The sequence below is a fragment of the Globicephala melas genome, chromosome 15 (genome assembly GCF_963455315.2).
Source record: "Globicephala melas chromosome 15, mGloMel1.2, whole genome shotgun sequence".
Classification (NCBI taxonomy): Eukaryota; Metazoa; Chordata; class Mammalia; order Artiodactyla; family Delphinidae; genus Globicephala; species Globicephala melas.
This window is the reverse complement of record NC_083328.1, coordinates 70,417,471-70,440,523: the sequence shown is the minus strand read 5'-3', so window position 1 is coordinate 70,440,523 and position 23,053 is coordinate 70,417,471. Positions and strand designations below refer to the sequence as shown.

General features: G+C 50.9%; 1 protein-coding gene across 4 annotated transcripts in view; it reads right to left on the bottom strand.

Annotated features, from left to right (window-relative positions):
• Window positions 1-23,053, bottom strand: part of TOX2 (TOX high mobility group box family member 2) — a 131,475-nt gene that overhangs the window by 89,412 nt on the left and 19,010 nt on the right. The window contains exon 1 of one of the 4 annotated variants that reach the window (XM_060284632.2): window positions 11,829-11,954. The exons of 2 other annotated variants lie outside the window; for them this stretch is intronic. In XM_060284632.2, coding sequence (XP_060140615.1) covers window positions 11,829-11,954 — 126 coding nt within the window. Of the gene's footprint in view, window positions 1-11,828; window positions 11,955-23,053 lie in introns of those variants that run through there. One more of the 4 variants, XM_060284635.2, reaches the window with a different exon arrangement.

Below are 23,053 nucleotides of genomic sequence, written 5' to 3'. Positions count from 1 at the left end.
CCACACTCTCCCACACACCTTGGCCTCTGCGGCTCTGTACTCTCCACCTGAATCTCCCTCCTTGTTCTGTTCCTTGCGGTTAACTCCCCATCACTCCCGCGCTGTTCCCCTCCAGGAAGCCACCGCTGATACCCACTCCTGGATCCAGCTGACCGCCCCTCTGCTTGGGGGAAGCTCTGGAAGCGTTTATTGGACCCTATAATGCTGTTACCAACTGCCACACATCTGGCTCCTAAGACCAGACTGCCCCGCTATTTCCCCATAGCACCCTCTGCTCCAAGGGTGGGGAGGAGAGGTATCCACTCACTGTGTGGCCTCGAACAAGGCCTTCCTCTCTCTGGCCTCAATCTCCCCATTTGTACGTGGAACGGTTGAATGGGCGAGGCTCTCTGGGCCCTTCATAGTTCAGTCAGTTTTAAGTTCTGTGGTTCGTTCAGCAGCTAGACCTTTCTCTTCCCACCTGAAGAGGGGTCCTGAAGCCGCCGACGCATGTCCAAATGTTCAGCCAGGACCCTCGGAACAGAGGGAGCTCACCAAGCCACGTCTAGAGTGTACAAATGGCGCCCACCCAGAGATGGGGATCAGGGACCGCGGAGAACTCTGAGGCCACCCCTCAAACAGCTTCTGGAAAAATAAGCAAGGAAAATAAGTGTGTGTTTTAAGATGGTTATCGGGGTCCATTCACATCGAATGGTTACGTGCTGTTTTAGGGCAGGTTCCCTGGAAACAGACTCAGAGTGAAATCTGCCAGTTCGAAGTTTATTGGGGAGCATAACAGCAGACAGAGGGAAGCAGGTGGGCAGAGGGCAAGTTGAACTGTGATGCAGTCACAACAGAGGTCTCAGCCTGTCCCAAGGAGACTCTGGCGCTGCGATGGCTCTGTAGAGATGTCCTAAATTGAGGCAGGAGCCACTGCATTCCCAAGCAGCCCAGCCATTGGGTCCAGGCTGCCCTGGAGGAGGGTGACTGATAACCTTGGACAAGGTCCCTCCTTCCACCAAAGGCAATACCCAGAGACTCGGCTGCGGGTGTCGGCAGCCAACACTCTCCACAGCTGGAAGAATGAGCGTCTCAATCGGGGAGGGATCTGGGTGACTTACAACAGCATCCACTACAGCTACGATCATTTATGCATTTTAACTCATCTGTGCAACATTTACAGCCTGCTTACGATATGTCAGGCACTCGTTTAATTGATTTACGAGTTTTAACTCATATAATCCTTACAACAACCTACAAGGTGAGTTACTGCTTCTAAGGCTCCCATTTTACAGATGAGGAAACTGAGGTCAAGTGAGGTTAAGCAGCTTGCCCAAGGCCACACAGCTAGTAAGTGGTGGAGTCAGGATTCAAACCCAGGATGCCCACCTCCACAGCTGACGCTCTCACGACTGGGCTGTGCTACTTCCGTGGCCTTGCCCTGCTACTCACGAAGACACAGAGCTATCCACCCGCAGCCTTCTGCCCAGAGGCTGGGCTGCGGTCAGCGGTCTAGAGCCTCAGGCTGCCCAGAGTGGCCAGCATTTGTGCTTGACAATTATCTATCATCCAAGCGGTTGGGAACAAGTCCCAAAACTGATCCTTGCCAAAGACAATTAACTAAAAGCCACATGAGTGTACGTTGTGGGGACTGTGGCTTGGGGGAATGAGTGTGACTGAGACAATGAGAAGCAGATGATTTGGAAGATATTTTCTCTCCAGTGCTACAAAACAAGCCCTCAATCATGCCACAAAGGGCTGGTATTGTTGGAAGGGAAATATGTCAACGACAGCGTTCAATCGTGGGGCGGTTAAAAAAAAAAAGAAAGAAAGAAAGAAAGGAAAAGAAAAAAAATCTTTTGAAATCGTAATTTGACCTAGAAAGGTTTTCTAGGTCACCTGAACTTGACACTTATGCCTCTAACCCCAAAACCTAACATAGACAAAGTACCAAGTTCACTTCCTTCTGTTGGTACCAGATAACACAGGAAATGATATTTGTAAACACTGCTACTATATTTTTTAGCGCTGTATTGAAATCAGCCCTTGGACTTGGGAGCTGAGAGAACACTGGAGCAGACCAGTTTTGGAAGCCTAGGCTCTGCACTTAGCTTCTGTGTGGCTGTGTGGCCATGTGGCTGGGACAGGAACCTCACCTCTCTGATTCTCAGATGCCTCTCCTGTAAAATGGGAATGGGACTGGCAGGGCTGTGCGTGCCTCCTGTCAGTGTGCGGGCACACCGAGGTGCCCTAGAGAGGCTGGATTCCCCTATCACCCCTGCCAGTCCAGGCTGAGGTCCACTCCTCTGTTCTTCACTACGGAAGCCCTACGTCCTAGGTCTGGGCTCTCCCTGGGGACCCTGCAGCACAGAAGCCAGGAGGGCAGTTAGGACCTCTGGGTCTGGACCTTATTCCCGGACACAGAGAGAGAGAGAGAGAGGGAGAGCAAACCCCACTCCAAGGCAGAGCACATGCCAATGAGTTCTTCAAATTCATCTTTACTGCCAAGCCACCCAGTTTAAACTAAATTATAGAATCTCAGGGCTGATAGGCTCTTAGACTCCTTCCCATTATCCCACTGGGGAAACGGAGGCCAGGGCTGGTAGACTGCCCCCGTGACTGGCCACAGCATGCCAACGGTCAAAACCACCACAGTACTGGGGTTCCCGAGCCTGTGCCTCCAGAAGATAACAAAGACCAGTTACCCTCAAAATCCAAGATGGCGGCAGCATCCCCACCTTCCCCAATCCCTGATCTGAGAATCTATGATGTAACTGGCCATGTGCCAGGCTCTGAAGGTACCAGGGACACAGAAACGATCCCCAGGGAAGCTTGGGGTCCAGAGGCAGTACAGACACCAGCACTAATGACAGCTGGCGTGATGAGGCATTAGGTAGAGATAGGCCAGGTGAGACAGTTGATACACACCTGCCAGGTAGAGGGGCCAGAGTGATCAGAGAGCTGGGAGGCGAGGCAGCTGGGAGGGTGAGAAAACTGGTGTGTGTGTGTGTGTATGTGTAGGTGTGAGGTGGGCTATAGTGCAGAGTGCACGGGAAGACTCAATATTTACTGAAAAAAAACAGTGAGAGTTTGAAGCAACATTCCTAACAGAAGAGTAATTGGGGAGGCGTCATCTAGTTTGGCCAGAGATAAAACATTCTGTGAAGCAACAGTTAAATAATTAAAGCAGTGGGGCAGGGATGTCAAAGGAGAACTTTAAATCAATGAAGCAGAAGAGAAGGTAGAGAATTAGACCCAACTCTGTACAGAAACACATTATGGTTAAGGAGGGCACTTACTCTATGCCAGGCATCACGTGACGTGATTTACGTAAGATATTTCACTCAATCTTTGCAATGAGCCTACAAGGGAGATGCTACGACCCCCTTTTACAGAGGAGAAAAGCTCGATGTAAGCAGCGTGCTCAAAGGTTACACGGCTAGAAAGTGGCAAAGCCAGAATCTTAACTCTGCGAGCTCCTGCCCATAACAACTACTCTATTTTGTCTCTCCTTTTGGAAACAAAGACCAATTATTTCATAAACAGAATGGGGATAACAGGGTTACTCTGTTCCTACTTAGGAACACTGGACTAGATACCCATTGCAAGCCACCTACCAAAACGTACTCTAAACAGATTCAAGAGTTAAGTCTAAAAAGTCATGTTATAGGGAAATAGAAAACAGAGCAGAATGTTTATCAGATCTCTGGCAGCAGGATAACTTCCTCAGCCCTTGAAGTGATCATGGAGGAAGGGAGATTGACAGATTCAAATATATACGCATTAATATCTCCTGTAGAAGGAAGCATAATAAAACCAAAATGAAAAGGACATCGGACTAAGAAAATATCAGCACCAACTATGAGACAGTTAATAAATACGATGCAGAAACGGCTCAGTCAAATTAAAGAGAGCAAGATGCCGACAGAGGAAAAGACACGGGACACAAACAGGAAAGTCACACAGGAGGCACTCTACCAAGAGACAAATACATAGGAAAAAATGTACCCTTGATTCTATGGAAATGGGAGAAAGTACATGAAACACACCAACTATAATGAAACTGGGATACTTCCCACCATTGCTGACATGGAAAACAGCCTTCTGGAAAGGAATATGGCAGCCACCACCAGGCAGATAGCCAGCCAGAAGCAGGGTAGATGAGTACCCAAGCCCCCTGCCTGCTGCCTCAAGAGTCACCCCTGCACCACACTGCTCATTTGTCTCGAGTCCACCCAGTCTGAGCATCTGGTGCAGTGAAGAGGACAGGACCAGGAATTATAAGTGGGTGATAAGTGCACTGGGAGCCAGAGTTCATGGGAGCCTAGAGCCTTCTCAGAGGAGGTGGTTTCTAAGCCAATCTACCTGCAGGCTGAGCAGATTTCGCCAGGTGAGGGAGAAGGCACCAGATGGACAGGACAGGCAGGCTGGTGGGAACAGCATTTGCCAAGGACAGAGGGCTGGAGAGGAGGACCCACTTACTTAGGGGAGGCAGTGAGAGCTGAGCTGCAAAGGCAAATAGGACCTTATCACCATGGGGCTTTTCAGGGCTACACAGGGTGGGGGTGGAGGGTTGAGTCCGAAACCCAGATTGTGGGCTGCATTTTAGAAACTGGCTTCTTAGCTTCAGGTGAAGAATGGATGGGGGAAAGTAAGACTGGAGCCTGTCTAGGAAGCCGGGCAGAAGCTCCTGTGATGATCCAGGGGTGGAGCTCAGAAGCAGGACTCTGAGCAGGGAAGAAACACTTGCTAAAGCAATAATAAGTAAAAGAGTGTGGCAGTGATTCAAAAATAGAAATTTACATTGATGGTTAGAAAGGGAAGCAGGGTTGAAGCCAGAATAAAACCACGACAGTCTCCAGTATATTTTCCAAAATTCGGAACTAAGAGTCTCAGAGATGAATGAAAACTGCCAAGAGCAAGGGATCACCCAAGAGTCAGAAAGGGGGTGACTCACGCAGTTTGCAAACCCTAATTTCCTCTCCTTGGTCACACACTTCCTTCTGATTTCTTTTTCTGATGATTCATAAGAAAAAAAAAAATTTCCCCTTTTAAATTCAAACCAGAAATGCTTGAGCACCAGAGCTTACCCTGCCCAAGCCTTAACCTTGGCCCCTCAGCCAGCAAAACCCAACTTAACCCCAGGTGACTAAAAAGACACTGGCTGCTAAGAAACCAAGAGGAAACGAGGTTTCTGGCTCTGCCGCGGCTGTCAAAGGCCCCTGTGGACCCTCCCAGACCCCAGGAGGGTCTTCGGCAGCAACTCACAGACCCAGGTCCACAGCCCCTTAGCCAGAACCCAGGGAGTTTCAGAATTCAGAATCTGTTTGGATTTCATAAAAGGGAGAAAGTGAAGATTCCACAAATTAGGTAGTAGCCTCTGTGGGGTCTGGGACAACACCTGCACTTAAAACACATTCAGATTTCTGCAGTGAATCCTATGACTGTTCACACAAGAGGGCTCAGTGAAACTTATATCTGTTAGTTTAGATCAGGCTTGGGGGCCGAATGAGTTTGCAGCATAGTTACAAGATAACTGCTGGTTGCAGAGCCTTTTGGGTTTCAGATAAGGGAGTTTAGAACTGAATCAAGCACTGGGCACACATGCACTAGGCCCTTGTGGGACACTGTCCCTCTGTATGCCCATTTTACAGATGAGGAAACTGAGGCTCAGGAACATAAGGAAACTGCCCAAGGTCTCACACCTATTAGATGACTCAGCTGACATCTTTCCACAGGTACACATGGATCCACCAGGATGCCGAAATGCCAGGCAGAGCATTTACCATTACAGGGAATGTGGGCATCACTGGGAGCGGGTCAAGACCAGATGCAACAGGAATTGGGTCCCTGCAAGGTGTCTGTCTCCTCAGGCAGGCCTGGGAGCATCAGCCATCCCCACAGGCCCAGAGCTCCCTGAATCCACCACAGACATGGTCCTAGCCCCCGAAGGCCTCAGAGTCCCCTAGAGGAGGCAGGTGACAAACAAACACACAAAGTGTCTACAACTGTGACAAATGCTGTGAAGCAAACAGAGTGCAGAAACAGAAGATGGAGAGAAACACAGAGTACTTGAAAAGGTCTCTCTCTCGAGGTAACAGTTTAACTGAAGGAGCCCTGAAGGAGGAGAAGGGCCCTGCCACGTAATAAGTGTGTGTGTTTGTGGTGGGGGGGGCAGCCAGTGCATAGTCCCTGGGGTCAGCCAGCAGAAAGCTCTGGCATGAGGGCAGGCGTAATGTGGCTGGAACACGGTAAGCAGAGGGGCAGGAGCAAGGATGAGATCAGAGCAGTCGGCAGGGGCCAAAGCATGTGGGGCCCTGGGGTCGTGGTGGGGCCTTGGATTTTATCTCAACTGGGAAGCCATTGGAGAGTTTTTGCAGAGAAGCAACGTGCTCTGATTTCTATTTTAAAAGATGACTCAGGCTGCCACATGGAAGACGGATTCCATAAGACTCCATTCTCTGAGTCTCAGTTTGCTCATCTATACAATGGGTTCATGAGAAACCTTGTGAAAAGCATAACCAAGGGCTGTCTGGCAGACAGCTGACTCTTGGAAAGTAGAAGAGCAAAGCCTGGGTTTTCCCACCTAATCACAAACCAGGAGAACCCAGTCCTAAATCATCCATACACAAGTCACTCCTCTGCTCAAAACCCATAGTCCTCAGGATGAAGACTCACCTCTTTCCCTCGGTCCTGCTTGGTCTGGCTCCTGATTTCTCCAGTGCCATCCCTCACCATCTCCCACTGGACCTCTACTCTCCTGCCAACTCAACAACTCGTAGCATATGCCAAGGTCTCCGTTCCACTGGCATTACTTAGTCTCCCCCTCCTTCCTACAACCATTGATGAGCACTTACCCCGGGCCAGCCGTGTCCCGAACATTGAGAGGCTCAAAAAGGGGCTGAGGGCATGCGTGCATATACATGGAACGAGAATCCAAAACACCCATCCTGACCCTCTTCTCACTGCTGGGCTGGTTCTTCTCCCCTCTCTCATGCATCCACTTCCTGAAGGAATATTTATTGAGTGTGTGCTCGGTGTCAGACACTATTGCAGGCCCCTGAGATACAGCAGTGACCAGAGATCCTCGGAGCTTCCGTTTTGCATTGGAGACAGAAAATAAATGATAAACATAGTAAGTCATGTACTTAGTATGTTGGACGGTTCTAAGTCTTATATGGAAAGAAGAAAAGGTTGGCCAGGTGAGATGAATCAGGAGTGGTGAGGTGGAGGGTATGCGAGTTTAAACAGGGTGGTCACGGTGGGCCTCACTGAAAAAGTGATAGTCGAGCAAAGACTGGAAGGAGGTGAGGGAGTGAGCCGGGCAGGTAGGTGGGGCAGAAACAGCCCGTGCAAAGGCCCTAAGGTGGGAGTGTGCCGGTGGGGACCACTAAGGTGGGCAGAGCAAGCGAGGGGGGGGAGAGGAAGAGCGGTCAGAGAGGTAACAGGGGATAGAGTGTACCCCACAGATGGCACTGAGATTACCCCTCCCCAGAGAGAGGAAGACAGCACTTTTTCCGCCTGCTTTATCTGATGCTGTGGTTGGAGGAGCCGGCAAGGGCAGGCGTGAGGGCTGCATAGCTCGGCACATCCGAGCAACCACATGGGGCCCCAGAGCAGCTGACATCCGCTCGGCCCGTGGCTTCTTCCTGTGGCTTCTGCATCTCAGGTTGCCCCGACGGCTGCTACTGTTTGCTCCTGTTTGGGGTTCGATGCAGGGCTCCTCTGTGTACGGGACTGGGGCCTGCTCTGGGCCTGGGCCCCCTTTAGGTTTGCTGTGCTCGGAGAAATGCGGAGTGGCCACTGAAATGTTCCAAGTGCCTTTGGGGACACTTACTGTCCAGCAAGTGGGAAAGGAGAGGGAATTTGTTACAGGTGTCATCTTGTCAACCCTCTTGACCCTCCAAGCTCAGAGAGGTTGAGGCTTTCCGAGGTCACACAGCCAAATCAAACCACAGGCTGAGGCTTCTGATCCGGTCAGTCTAGGTCTGAAGGCTGTTAATTTGCAAAGGATTCTTCGCATTTACTATCTAAAGGAATGTTTCCCAAGCAGAGAGTCCGTGCTATCCAGCCTTCCAGAAGGCATGAGGATAAAGGTGCATATACATGGCTTCAGTCCCCTCCGAGCATCACAGCGCCGATGGGAAGGGCACAGAGAAGGGGCCCTGGCTCAGTCTCTTGGGGGTGGGATGAGGTGGCAATCAGAGAAGGCTTCTAGAAAGCAGTGATGCCACATCTCTGTCTGCAAGAATAAGCAGCAGCTCGAGGGGTAGAGAAAACCTATTCTGGGCAAAAGGGTCTGGGTGTACAAAACCGAGAAGCATGATAGTTTGGTTAGCAGGGGAGGGGCATTAGGCAGCAGCAGGGCAGTGATTCTGCCCAGGAGGGAGGAGACAGAGGCTAGCTCTGACTGCAAAATCTGAGATCCGACAGGTGCCCCCACCCCGAAGCAGGCATATGAAGGATTTTGAAACAGATCCAGTGGGTACAAGTGACCAAGGCTTCAAGCGGGGGATTGATTCCCGGAGATCCCACTGGGGGCTGTGAGCAGAGCAGACTCTAAGAGGGAAGGTGGAGGCAGGGAGGCCTGGGTAGAGGCTCCAGTGTCACCCAACCACAGGTAAGAGTGAAGAAGGGAGACGTGGTTGTACCCTGAAGACACAGCCAGCAGGGAGTACGGCAGAGAGAGGGGTCAGGGATGACTTAAGCCAAGGAGTGGACAGTCATGATGTTTATCAAGATGGGCGTAATGGGGGAGGGCAAGTCTGGGGCTGGGGGCACCTGAACCAAGATAAGGACCATTTAGAGCCCCCGTCTCCTTCAGGTGAACACTCTGGGGTGAAGACGTGCAAATCAAAGCTGCCTTTCTACACTATTCCCCCATCCTTAAGGGGCATCCATTCCCCTGGCCCCAACGGCTCTGCATAGCAAGTTAAGACCCGCAGAAGGTAAGAATGTTGCCGCAAGTCTCATGGCCAGAAATCACGAGAGCGAAGCCTGTCCACCCAGGCCCCCAATTCCCATTCCAATGCCCATCTCCACAGACACCCGACAGCGGGGGAGCCCTCACACCCTCCCTGGAAAATGTCACCGCAGGGTCTGGGAGAAGCTGGGGAATCCACTCCCCATCTATGATTGTTCAGAACTTCGTTTGCTGTTTTTCACACATGTGAACATTTGCCAGGCCTCCTGGCTAGACAGAGATGGCGACTCCTGGGCAGCCCTCGGGCCCCTGAGGCAATCACAGTGGGTGCCACAGGGACAGCCCAGCTGTGCCCAAGCCGCCTCCTCGGGAAACCCTGCATCCCTGCTTCTGCTCCCAATTTCATTAATTACTGGTTTGTGGATGCACGAGGCAGCGGGGAAAGAGTCGTTACGGGTGCCACTAATGATGGGAAGGAAATTAATTTCAAACATGCAGTTCATCCTCCTCTGGAGGGTCCCCACACAGCCCTGATTTCCAACAAGGAGTAACACAGTAGGGGCTGCTGGGACCCGCCTGAATTATTTCTCTGAAGGAATCAGAGACCAAAAAAGGTGAAGAACTTGCCCTAGATCACAAAGCAATTACAATAGCAGGGTACATACTTGCAACTTGCGGTTTCCCACTCCCTGGGCACCTTCGTTCTTTCTGTAAATATTCAGTGGGTGCCTGCTGTGTGCCACACCCTGTCAAAGGCTCTGCAGGGTCCCTTCCTCAAGAGAGATGAGTATTTTTATTTACTGAGCACCAACAGAGTGCTTGATAGATCTTGTTTAATCCTCCTAACAATCCATCATTTTGTAGGAGAGGAAACTCTGGATCAGAGAGGTAAGGTGACCTGCCGGAGATCACACAGCGAGCGCAGAGTAGAGCCAGGACTCAAAGCCAAGTCTTAAACCTGGGTTCAGCTTCTGTTCTCCAGGTTCGAGAGATGTGCGGGGATGGGGGTGGGGGTGGTGATACTCCAGCCACACCCTCCCTTCCAAGACCACTCCCTCCTCTCTTCCAAGGTCTTTCTCCCTGACCCAGGGCTCTCAGCAAACACTGGTTTACTAGCTGGCTTTTGTCTTGAGATCCCAGTTGTATTATACAACGCTGGTGACTGGTATTCAGTAAGCTGTTCAGGAAGTGTTAAAAATTAGAGTCAGTTCTGTTTCAACACAGCGAGTAAGCCCCTGTCATTTACTCCTCTCCCTGTCAAGAGCCCATGGACGTGACCAGAGACAGAGAAATTCGTTATCAGCCAGGGCTGCAAAGCAGACTGCGGCCGTGCATTCAAGCTCCCTAAGAAGAGAACCAGAACACAGAGCCTCTGGCTACAAGCACAAGGGGAGAGCTCCCCAGGTCATACACAGATATGCCCCCCACACACACACACAATCATCACAACACAGAAAAGCAGGTATCAGTGTCCCCATTTTATGGATGAGGAGACTGAGACTTTCCAGGCTCAAAAAGCTTGCCCAGGGCTTCCCTGGTGGCGCAGCGGTTGAGAGTCTGCCTGCCGATGCAGGGGACATGGGTTCGTGCCCCGGTCCGGGAAGATCCCACATGCCGCGGAGCGGCTGGGCCCGTGAGCCATGGCCACTGAGCCTGTGCGGCCGGAGCCTGTGCTCTGCAACGGGAGACGGCACAGCAGTGAGAGGCCCGCATACAGCAAAAAAAAAAAAAAAGTTTGCCCAATGTCACAGATTGTATTTGAGGCAGAGCTGAGATTTGCAACCGGTACCTAACCCAACCCCTGGTACACAGCAGGCACTCAATAGCTATTTCCTCAATGGATGGCTGGCTCCAAAGCCTTCCCAGCAGACTGGGGTCTGTGACTGCCTGCTTTTAGACCCAGTGTGCAGAAAGTGGAGATCACACACGGGGCACAGAAGCTCCTGTTTCTTGGTCTCTCTCAGTTGACCTGGGATATTCCGAGCCAGGGAAAGCAGGCCTGAGAGAGTGGCGGGGCTTCCATTTCTGGGACACACGTGCATGCAGCCAGATTTGCAACAATGACTACGACTGTGATGAATGGGCGCCAGAAGAGGTCAGGCCTCCCACTCTCTCTCGGCTCAGTTGGGTGCAGCCCTGTCAACGGTAACAAGCCCCGCCCCCAACTCAGCCAACTCCCATCACAAAGACTGTCTCCCCAGGGTCGGCGGGAAAATGCCATGAACGTTGTGTTTCTTCATTCAAAATCCCTGTCACCTATAATGCGTGTGTGTGTTTGCCCTTAAATCTGTGACAATGTCCTTTCTCATTTTTTGCTGTCCTTTCTTCTATAAAAGCAGGGCAACTGGAGATCCCAACTGGTTATCTTTTCAATATCATTAATGGAGAAAAGGAAAAGGTGGCACTCGCCAATCGGGAGAGGAATTTTTGATTCCACAAACTCCAAAATCCAATGGAAGAGGCAGGCTCAAACTTTGTTCCTAGTGATGTCCCCAGCTACTTCTCACCCCCCCTGCCTTGAAAGGCCCTTCCCACCCCTCATCCCAGGTATCTTCTGGGCCAGCTCCATCCTTGTTTCAATCTGAGTTAGCCAGACCCCCCCCCCCGCCCCCACCATCACACCTGGTCAGGCCCGCTGCAGGGCATATGCTAAATGGATGTACGAATGAGCGAACAAATGCCTTCTGAGCATCTGGGCACCAAGACCTGCTCTTCAGGGGCTGGTACCAGCCACTTCCAGAATTTCTTTTCAAGAAGGAGCTGCCAACTGCAGGCCTCCTGGACCTTTCAAAGTATCTTCATTCTACAATGTGACAGACACCTGTCCAGGTCCCTGCCTGCCCCCACCCAGACATCGTCTGTCTTCACCCCGCAGCGCCAGCCTGACCACTTCCACCCCAGGAGGCAGCGAGCACCCGCTGCTTACCTTCTGCTGAAACACACCTGCAATGCACCAGCGTCTTGTAAGTAGAAGGAACCCGAGTCTCATTCCACAGAAGCCCCAGCAGCAAGAGAACGCGCCCGCGACAGCCTCTGTGCGATTCTGCTGCATAATCAGCAGAGAAAGAGAAAAAAATGCCAGAAATAGCAAGCTTTATAAGCCCTCCTGACAACTCTTGGTCCTCTATTGGCTGGAGGCCCGGTACCCCAACCCCCCCATCCCCTTCCTATAAGGTGAAATGGGAAAACCTGTTATTTAACCTCTTTTATCAAAATCCATCTTCTATCCCAATTTGGGCCTGTGTGTTCAGAGCTCCTGGCGGTGGTCTCCACACCAGGTCTCCGGGCGCAGAAGGGGAGGCAGCTCAGCTCTGCATTATTTGTGGCTTAAGGGCCTTCCCCACTGCCCTGGGAGCGGCTGTTGGACCGGAAGGGCTTTAGGAAGGCACTTGGGCAGCACCTGTGTGAAACCTGCATGTCATTTCATTTGGCAATTAGACTTCGAGCATCCATCCTGCAGAAACATTAGTACCTGCGTGCACCACGCCTGCTCACTCATGTCGCTCGTTACAGAGAAGAATGAGAGGCAAGCTAAACGTCTAAAACAGGGTCAGGCTGAATCGACTGAAGTATATCCGTTCTGTGGAATATGATAGAATGAGGAAGGTCTGTAGGTGCTGACTTAGAACCGGCTGGGAGCAAGTCAAGCACATGACCCCGTTTTTATAAAAACCAAATGATGCGTGTTTGGATTTGCACTATTAAAGGTGCCGAACTGTTCATAGTGGTCGCCCTTGGGAGTAGGAGAAGGAGGTATTTTCAGCTGCTGCTTTTTCCTTTCTTGTTTTTTTTTTTTTTTTCTTTTCCACAAGCATGTACTACATTTGTAGTTTAAAACAAAAACATAAGAGCCTCCCTGGTTCCTTTCCCACTCCTCTGAAGGAGTAAGCCAAGGGCCAAGGTCACCCACCACAAGGCTGGGTCAGGTCTGGGACAGTGCTGGCCCGAAGCACTATGGCTCCCCTGGCAGTCTCATTAGCTTTCACACAAATCCAGCTGAATTAGGGCTCCGTGAAGAAGGTGGACTTTGGAATAAGACAGAACTGGGTCTGAATTCTTGCTCTGCCTGCTGGAACAGGTAACTTCCCTGAGCCTCAGTTTCTTCATCTGTAAAATGGGCATGATAGCACCTGTTAATTACCATGTACTATGCTGGGGGCTATTAAGCCAATTTTAATCTTTTGGACATTTCAGAAACATCAGAGGCTGCTGAGGAAGCATCAGAGAGCTGAGGGCATCTAGAACTAAGTGAGAGGAGTTCTGGGGGGTCGCCCCACTTATAACAATAATAAGCTAAGTGACAGAGAGAAAGGCCTGGGGAATGGCAAATGCCACATGATAAAGGGGGTTGCTGCCCAGCATGACAGGATGAGGAAGGATTGAGGGGATTAGAAAAGGCTCCAAAGGGAATTCCCTGACAGTCCAGTGGTTAGGATTTTGCGCTTCCACTGCAGGGGAAATGGGTTCGATCCCTGATCGGGGAAATGGGTTCGATCCCTGTTCAGGGAACTAAGATCCCGCATGCTGTGCAGCACAGCCAAAAAAAAAAAAAAAAAAATTAATTTAAAAAAAAAGAAAGAAAGAAAAGGCTCCGGAGAGGAAGAAGTCTTGCTTGTGCCTCTGCACCTTTCTCATGCTGTTCGCTCTGCATAAAATGCCTTTGTCCAGATCTCCACAAAACCCTTGTATCCTGCTCAAGCTCTCCTTCCTCCCCAGAGAGGGGGTCCACTGACTCACCCACACCTGAATTATTTTCTTTGTAGCACACTCCTCCAGCCGATGGCTTCTGGTTGCTTGTTTTGATGGTTTTTATTTCTATGTTTATTGTTCATCTTCCTCCCTAGGCTGTGAGCTCCCTGATGGCTGGGACCATCTGTCTTATTGAGCTCTGGGTCCCAGCTCCTAGCACAGGAACGGACTCACAGTAGGTGCTCAACAAATAGAAAGTACACACAATCTGTAGATACAAGGCCAAGATCCAAGCACATGAAGTTTGTCTGAAGGAAAGGGAGATGCAGGTTTTGCACTGTGATAGAAAGGGATGAAAATTTCGGACATACTGAAGACTTGGAAATGTACACACACAAAGCTGGAAGGGTGCAGGAAGAGACCATCCATGAATAGTCATATAAGCTTAAGATGGGAAAGGATGTTCTGGGCCCAAATCTGTATGAACAAGGATGTTTATTTCTTCATTGCAACATTATTTATGAGAACATGGAAATGACAACAAAATCCACTGAGAGGGGATTGGTTAAATAAATCACAGGTCTCTGTACAGTGGAATACTAGGCACCTAGGAAGTGATCAGCATTTACTGCTACGGAAAGAAGCTCATGCTGCTTGTTGAATGTTAAACTCGCTCACTGGAAACCAGATGCTGATAAAGGGTGTAACTGACTGGCACACGGACAGTGTGAAGGCAAAAATCCTTCAATTATCATTTATTTATTCATTCACTCACCAAGAATTTTCTGTTCCCTCTGCCTACTTTCCACGCCATGCAGGGCGGGGTTCCAGACACCAGGGCAATGTGTGAGCAGGACACTGTCCGTGTCCTCAAAAGACATCCCAGCTCATGCATGTAGTGAGACAGTATGACGGAAGGAAGACGGTGCTCACAGCTAAGGGCCCCAGGGTCATCGGCTGAACGAGGACTTCACGGAAAACGTGTCATTTGAGCTGGGATTTGAAGGAGGGGCAGAGTTTGGGTGAACAGAGAAGGGAAGAAGCATAGTTAGAGATGGGACAACACAGGACAAATGCAGGAAGTCCCCACATTCTCCATCAAACACTTACTGAACTCCACCATGTGCAGGGGGAAGGGAGGCTGAGTCTGAGGACAGAAGATTCTGGATGTACTGGAAGGAGGAATTCTGGGGTGTCACCATGTTGTCCTCAGTGTGCAGTGACAGAGCAGCGTCCCAACGTGACTGACTCACCGTGAGAGTCCCACCCCCACGGGGCACACGGGGCCGGGGCAGGAGCGTCCACCTGGCAGGCTGGGTACCTGCAGCCGCCTGCAGGTGAACCTGCAGAGCGTGGATTCCAGAAGGAGGGCTCTTCCCTTTGCACTGAGTACTTGGCCAAGCACCATGGTGTGGCGCGGGTCCCAGCTCTACAGACCCTCCGCTCAGCTCCCCCTGGGGTAGAGCCAGGGAGGGGCCCCTGCACTTGACAGAACTCAGCATTTTTTAGCTTTATTTTTATTTTTCGAATTTGGAGGCAGCTCGATGGTTATGGTTCAAAACAAAGACAGATGACTCAGCTTCCTGTGGAAGGGCTGCAGCCTTTTGGAAAAGGTATTTTTGTTCTAATGCTTCTCTCTTCTCGGCCCTCCAGGCAGCTCATCCAGGCTGCCTTGTTTTTTTTTTTTGATGGTCAAGTGTTCCCATAATGGGGCCAGAGACAACTGCCAGGCTCTGGGGGCCAGACTGCCTGAGTTTGAATCCCGGCCCTGCCCCTTACTCGCTGAGAGGACCTGGACAAAATTAAACCCTCTCTGAGCCTGCATTTACTTAAGAATTCCTTGCAGGATCTCTGTACAAAGCAGTGGTCTCCTATGGAAAGGGTCCAGTCCGGTGCCTGGCACAGAAGAGGTGGACAATAAAAATCACTGTTAATAACAACAGCCACCTATGCTGAGGTCCTACTGTGCCTGCCTTATCTCACTGAAGCCTCACACCTGCCTAGCCCAAGTTCCCATTTTACAGATGAGGAAACTGAGGTTCAAAGCAATGAGTTGACTTGAACTGCCATCTTCCCGTTCCTGGGAGTCAGGGCCCACATCCCAAGTCAACTGAGAACTGAATCTGTACAAGCTTTTCCTTTCCATCTGACTCTCTCAGCCAAGCACACACCGGCCCCTCACTGTCTTTATCTGCAACATGGGGACATTATTCTGAGGTTGTTGAAATACTCTAGCCAAAGCTTAATAAAAATAATTCCACGAAGGGCTCAGAAACCTTCAATAATAGCCTTCAGTAACCCTCCTCTAAGACCAGGAGTCAACAAAATCTGAGCTCGTCATGTGCAACATCCCAAGGAGAGGCAAGGACCTGTTAGGAAAACCCCTTCACAAGTGTAGAGGAAACTGGAAAGCTGAGAAAGAGGTGTGAGTTCATGCAAATAAAAAGAACAGGACTTTAAAACGACCCATCATTCAAACGGCCACCCTGCACCATGACATTAACACGGGGTCTCTCAAACCTCTGTCCTGGAACTAACGTAAAAAACGAATCTGGTGCAGGTGAGCACAAGGTAACCCAAGAGAGCCAAAACCCAAGTTTCCATCCCCCCTCCCCTGCATCACCCCAATGCGTACGCTGACAGAGCAACCTGAATAGTAACTGACTAATTTTTAGCCCTGTGATTACCAGCATTGATTTCCATGGAACCTTCTTTTCACAGCACCGGGAACCTCTCACGAGTAGTAATTGCCAAGTTCAATTTTAGCTCTGTCATACCCAACCATCAGTGCTAACTAAGGTGCTGCTCCCTCACCAGGTAAGCTGGTAATGAAGTCGGCTTCGCTGCTTAATTTCACAATATTGTGATGCCGCCATCAGCACCTGGAAGTGCTGAGAAGCTACAAAGCTTCTTCGAGATGAAAACAATCTTGCCCCAGGGAAGTGACTGAAGCCATTTGCACCTCTAAGGTGCCCTGTCTGGATCCTCAAGCTCACTGGGATGTCGTGGTCGCTTAACCCCACGTGCTTCCTCGCCAGAAACGCTGATCACCAAGGGGCCACGTCGCACCCTTGAAGGTGCTCCGCGCCCTGCCTCCCTCCATCCCCTGCAACTGCCTCCCGTTTCCCTCTCTCCCTCCTCACAGCCCTCCCAGCATTCGAACTCCAACTCACATCTGATTGCACAGCCGGTCTCACCAAATGGGCCCTTGCTGGTCCTCCAACCCCACCGTGTGTACTCACCTGGGGGCTTATGCACCACGCCACGTGCCAGCCTCAATTTGTCAAAGTGCTCATTGTTCTTGGCATATGTCCTGTGATTAAACAGCTTCTACTCCCCGTACACACAACCTTCCCCCTGACTGGGTTCTGACAGCAGAACGGCACTCTGAGCACAGCTGGTTTTGTTTGGGCTGACCCTATGCTGACTTAAACTTTCGCCCCAAAATCGACAGGCGCCAGCTATGATGGGGCAGAGGGCTGGGAACTATGCCCTCTGGGTGCCCACTACACGCCAGGAATGCACAGGTACATATGCCCACAATCAGCCAGACAGAGGAGCAGGGTCTCATCCCCCCATTTTACATTTGGGGAAACTGAGCTCTGAGAACATCCATGAAGCTGGTGAGAGGGAGGGATTTCTTTTAGTTCCAAATACCAGTTAAAGCTGTGCTTCCCGTGAGGAGCTGCCAAGCATCTTCCCTTTGGATAAAGAAATCCTGGAGTAAATCTATTTCCCTTTTCACTTGTCCACCAGGAAGCCCACAACCAGATGTGCAGGCCAATTTCAATAACTATAGAGCCCAAGGCCAACATATCTGTTTTCATTTTCCACCTGGAATTTGTTCTATTTTATATTTTCCTTGGCTCTAATTTTTTAATGTATTATCTATACTTTTATATCTTCGTGTGTGTTCTTGTGAATGAATGACCAAAAATAAGCAACCACCAAAAGCCAGACACGGAGTGGTGAAGTGGGTGTTCCAAGGTCCCAAAGCCAGCCCAGGGGTCTGTCTACCCGGGTACCCTCCACACTGACCCCATCTCCTGCCTCCTCTCCTCAATCAAAAAGCTAACAGTGTCTGAGCATCTGCTTCCTGCCGAGCATGACAGGTCCTGCCACATTCACACTAACTTCCCAGCAACTCCAAGAGGTAACACCAGGAACAGCACATACTCTGTCCCAGGTACTGTTTCCCGCGTTTACAAATATTGGTCCTCATGATGACCCCATTAGGTAGGGGCTATTATCATTCCCATCTTACAGAGGCATGAATTGAGAGGTTGGGTAACTTTCTAGATGTGCACAGCTAGTAAGTGTCCCAGACAGGATTGGAACTAAGGTTCTGGGCTCTATCGTCCATGCTCACTGCCATGAGGCTGTCAACTGAGTCAACAAATCCCTCACTTTACAGATAAGGACCTAAGGTTCCCAGGGACAAGGGGTTCCCCAAGCTTGGCTCTGACTGTCCAGTCTGGATGGCTGCAGACACAGAGGGAGAAGCCAGGGGTTCCAGAAAACCCCTTTCCCAACTTCCAGCCAAGACAAGGCCATGCTTCTAGAAGTCAGGGCATAAGTCCTGACTTCTTCTCCTACCAGAGATGCAAAAGGAGGCTGCCAGGCAAAAACACAAGGACTGGAAAACCTTCCCAGTCTCCAAGACCAACACAGCTGCCTCTCCGCCACCACCCTGGACCCCTCTGTGCTAGGGGCAGGCATCACAGGCTCCCCACACGAGGGGCTGATAAACTCCCTCTGCCCTGCCACACTGGTGGCTGAGCGCCCAATTCAGCCACATGCAGTGTGGAAATGAGTTGTGAAGCATGAAGACCCAGGTTCGAATCCCAGCTCTGCCACTTAGTAGCTGTGAACCCTGGGTGAGGGTGAGCCTCTCTGTCCACTGGGGTATTAATGTCACCACCTCGCTGCACGTCTGCGGAGACTGGCAGAGCCTATTGGGACCCTGCCCTCCCTCCTAGAGTAGCTTTGCCACCATGTTGGTGCCCGCCCCCAGCATCGTCCTGGCAAATCCTTCCAAGAGATGAATCTGCAGATGACAAAGGGATGGGGAGGGCAGGGAGGTTTGCTCCAACTTACCTCATTCAAGACATGCTTTCTGGAACAAGAAGGAAAAATAAAATTAAATAATAAAATTTGAGGTTGACTTGAAACCCAAAATCAGGACTGATTTTTCCAGAACTTCTCAGTCCTACCTCGGGGGGGGGGGCCAAGAAGGTCCCTGGGGGTCACTGCACCCCCAGGGGACATCTGTGACGGGCCCTCCTCCTGGCCATCGGCAGCGGGATGGGCTGCTGGCCCACATGATGCATCCTGGTTGCCATGGTTTCTGTTTATTCTGGGAAAGACAGCTTCCCTGACATCCAGGCCTGGTAAAGACGAGTGTTTGCTGCACTCAGACTGTGTCGTCACTGAGGTCCCTTGCACTGTCCTCGGCTGCACAGAGACAAGAGCCTTCATACACAGAAGCAAAGGCGCTAACGTTAACTCAGCCCCACTGGTCCCTCCTCACCCGACCCAGGGTGGATGGGACCAGGCCCCATTTTCAGATGAGAAAACCAAGGCTTGGGGCTGGGCAGTGACCTGCCCAGAGTTTCATTGTGATGTCAGCGAGAAGCAGGGATTCAAACCTGGATTTGTCTGACTTGTCGCATTTTTCCAACCGTGTGCTGGCTCATTTATGATCATTACTCTGTCTCCCAGGGAGCTCAGGCCTTTTCCCAAAACTGTACCTCCTGATGTGCCTTGAGAGAACCTGTCAAACGCTTGGGGACATCAAAGGCAGCTCATGGGAGTAAGCAGGGAGTTCCCCAGGGGGACCCAGGACTCATGTCCCCACCCCAGATCTGACCACATCATTCTCGGTTCATGGTTCAAAGACTGCTGGCCAACAGAACTAAATCTAAGCCCCTTACTTAACCCAGCGCCCCCCTGCCCCTGCAGTTTTATGCACCTGACCCTTTTCTCGCTGTCTCCTTGCCCTTTCCAACGCTCAAATCCCTCCTCTTCCACAAGGACTTCCTGGGTGCCCACGTGAGCATCAATCTCTTCCTCCTCCCAGAGACCACCAAGCCCAGCTGCCCCTGTGAGCGAGCCACCCATGGAAAGGTCTAGCCCCACCTCCCTCCTGAGACTGGGTCACGTGGAGGCTGCTCAGGGGACAGCTGCGAACCATAAGTTCCTTTCTCAGCCCAAACCAGCTGACACTTAACGGGAACTGGCATTTCACTGGATGCTCAAATGTGCCAGGTCCCTCCCTCCACGGGGCCTTTGCACATGCTCTTCTGGCTATCTGGAATGCTTCCCCTCCGTCCCTATTATCTAGCAACTCCTGGTCTCCCTACAGGTCTCAGTTTAAGGGTCAAGAAAGTCCTTCCTGACCCTCCCTGTTACCCACAGCACTTGTGCAGCTCTCCTAATCACACCTGTCACGTTCACATTATGTGTTTCGTTATGTGATTATTTGTTTGCTGGACTAGAGGCCACATAAGTGCAACACTAGGTCTGTCTTGTGCTGGAGTCCCAGCCACAGCACCTGGCGCACAGCAGGGGCTTGATAAATGTTTGTGGTCTGAAAGAGCGAGGGGAGCTGTGGTGGGTTAAACAGATGACCACAGGTCCTCCGGTTTCTGCATGCTCACCCTCTGTGTTGTGGTGTTGCACCTCCTCTCATCAAGAGCCAGAGTCTGTTTCCTCATGCCTTGAAGCCAGGCTTAGCCATGTGACTTTATCTGGCCAACGAGACAGCAGTAAATGTGCCTCAAGCAAAGGCCTGAAAATCGCCTGTGCCCTGGTGTGAGCTCTCTCGCTGCACTGGGAACCCTGGAGCACCAGGTGAGCAAGCCCGAGCTAGCCTGCTGGAGGATGAGAGGCTCTGGGAAAGCTGACCCAACAGTCAGCCCCCAGCCAGCAGCCTGCCAAGTGCCACACACACACAGGGGTGAAGCCATCCTCTATCACCCAGCTGTCAGCTCACTGGCCAAGTGGCCAGAGATGCAGGACAGAGCCCAGCAGAGGCCAGCCCAGCACAGAAAGCCCTCCAGCCAACCTACAGATTATAAGCAAATAAAATGGTGGCTGTTTTAAAGCACTAATTTTGGGTGACTTGTTACACAGCAAGCGATAACTGATACAGGAGCTAACAAAAGAATATGGGCCATGATACGCTCACAGTCAAAGAGCATAGGTCTGATCTATACAACATCAAGTTGAGAACAACAAAATCTTCTTGGGAGGTGGAAAGCAGCTGGGGGGTGAAGGTCAAGCGCCTGGGTTTGAGCCCTGCTGGCCTATGACTCTGGCTTGAGCTTGGACAAGATGGGCACTGCCTCTGTGCCTAGGTCTGCCTGTCTCTGCAGTGAGAATGACACATCCTATGCCAGATTTCCCCAGGAGGCGTGATCTGAGTCTAAACAGGGAGCGTATGTGAAAGGGCGTCCCAAAGGAAGCTAAAGATTCTTTGTACATGGGAGGACACGTGCTGCAGAATAACGATCATGACTCCAGAGCACACAGATTCCGGTTCCTGATCTGCTCTGCTACTAACAGGTGAGTGACCTTAGGCAAGTTTCTCAACCTCTCTGAGCTTCAGGTGTCACCTGACACACGTCACCTGACAGGTGTCAGGTGTCTGTGACATGGTAACAATACATAATGTGAAGGGCTATTGTGAGGGTTAAATAAGACAGTGTACATAAGACACCGAGCACAGTGCCTGGCACATAGGAATTCAATAAATCCCCACCCCGCTGGCACCCCTCACTGCCATCTTAACCCCACAACCCTGTGTGGCAGGAGGAGTTTCCATGTTTGAGGTCAGCACCTTGTGCCAGGTGCCAAGTTGTGACTGTAGCTTACATAACATGAGACACAGAGAGAAAGAGCTTTACTTGAAGGATAAGAGGGAAAGAGCTGGATGTTGCCAGCTCTGACTTGGGGAGAAAACTCAGGCCTTGGGGAAGAGCAGGAAGAAGCATAGAGATGATTCAGAACCGAGTCCTCGCCCTAAAGGCTGACATACCCCAAGCCCACATCTGTCTTCATCCGGGATGATTATTTGTGGTCCTTCCACCATTCACCTCCAAGGCACCAGCACACAGCCTGGCAGTGACCTCTCAGGAAGGACAGAGGCAGGAAGGTGGGCTAGGGAGCTCAGCCTGACACAAAGTCCTCAGTTCTCAAATTGTGGTCCACTGACTAGCAGCTCAGCATCACCCGGACCTTGTAGGAAATGAACAGTCTCTGACCCCTACCCAGATCTATTGAATCAGAATCTGCATTTTAACAAGACCCTTACATGATTCCTATTAAGAGAGATAGTTATCCCATTTGGGGGACCATGCAACCAACGTGGTATTAACCAAATCTGCCCATCTGTTTTGGCAATCATATAGCTAACACGTGTGTTACCCAGCCCTGGCCATCGACTATGGAAGTGAGCCGACCAGTGTAGCCATAACCATCCCAACCACCAGCTGTGCCATCTCCATGCTCCATGCTCTGGGTGGACGTGAAGCTCCGTGTCCTTCTGATTTGAGCTCCAGTCCCCCACACTGTACACGGTCACCAGAATTCTGTTTCTCTTTGATGCCCCAGGAACCAGTCCCAGTGTTTGCATTAGGCAATTAGAGTGTTTGCCTCTACTGCCTTCTTGAAGGGACCCCAAACCCCAGCACCAGACAGCTAGGAAAGGTTCTCCAAGGGCACCTTTGGAGAAGATGTTGCAAAGAGGACAGACTCCCCAGGGCCTTGGAGGATGAAGGAAGGGGAAGCAAGGCCACTGATGTCTCTGCCTTGGAAGAAGAAGGTTCCTGACCTGCCCTGAGTTAGAAACTCCTCTTCAGAGGCCCCACTCTAGCCCACCCCAGGGAATGAGCCCCTTCAGAGTCCCTCCAAGGGGATGCCTGTGACCTTTGCAAAACGAAATGCAATAACCAAGTCCTATGTGCCAAGGAGACCCCAGGGCCAGCCACAGAGGCTGCGATAATCCAGCCGGGTGTTTGGACAGGAGGAGCCCTGCACTCCATCATCTCGGCCTGTTGCCTGAGGAGGGAAGCGGTTCACCTTTTGCTAATCACCCTAATTCATTTTTTATTACTAACTTTCCTGTTTTCTATTTGCCGTCTCATTGAAGATATTACCAAAGGCATTTAAACAGCATCAGACCGTACCACAATGGCAAACATAACTCTTTTTATTGAAATCTGCATTAATATACATATAATTCCCTGATCACAAAGACCTCACGGTGCACATGCTAGACCCCGAGTGAAGGCGGGTTTGGCAAGAGGCATATACACGATTGAAGGTTTTTCAAAAGACAATCAACTCTGCCAGGAGGGTGCCATAAGGTGGGTGCTTTTGGGACTCCCCTGGTGGTGCAGTGGTTAAAACTCCGCGCTTCCACTGCAGGGGGCACGGGTTCAATCCCTGGTCAGGGAACTA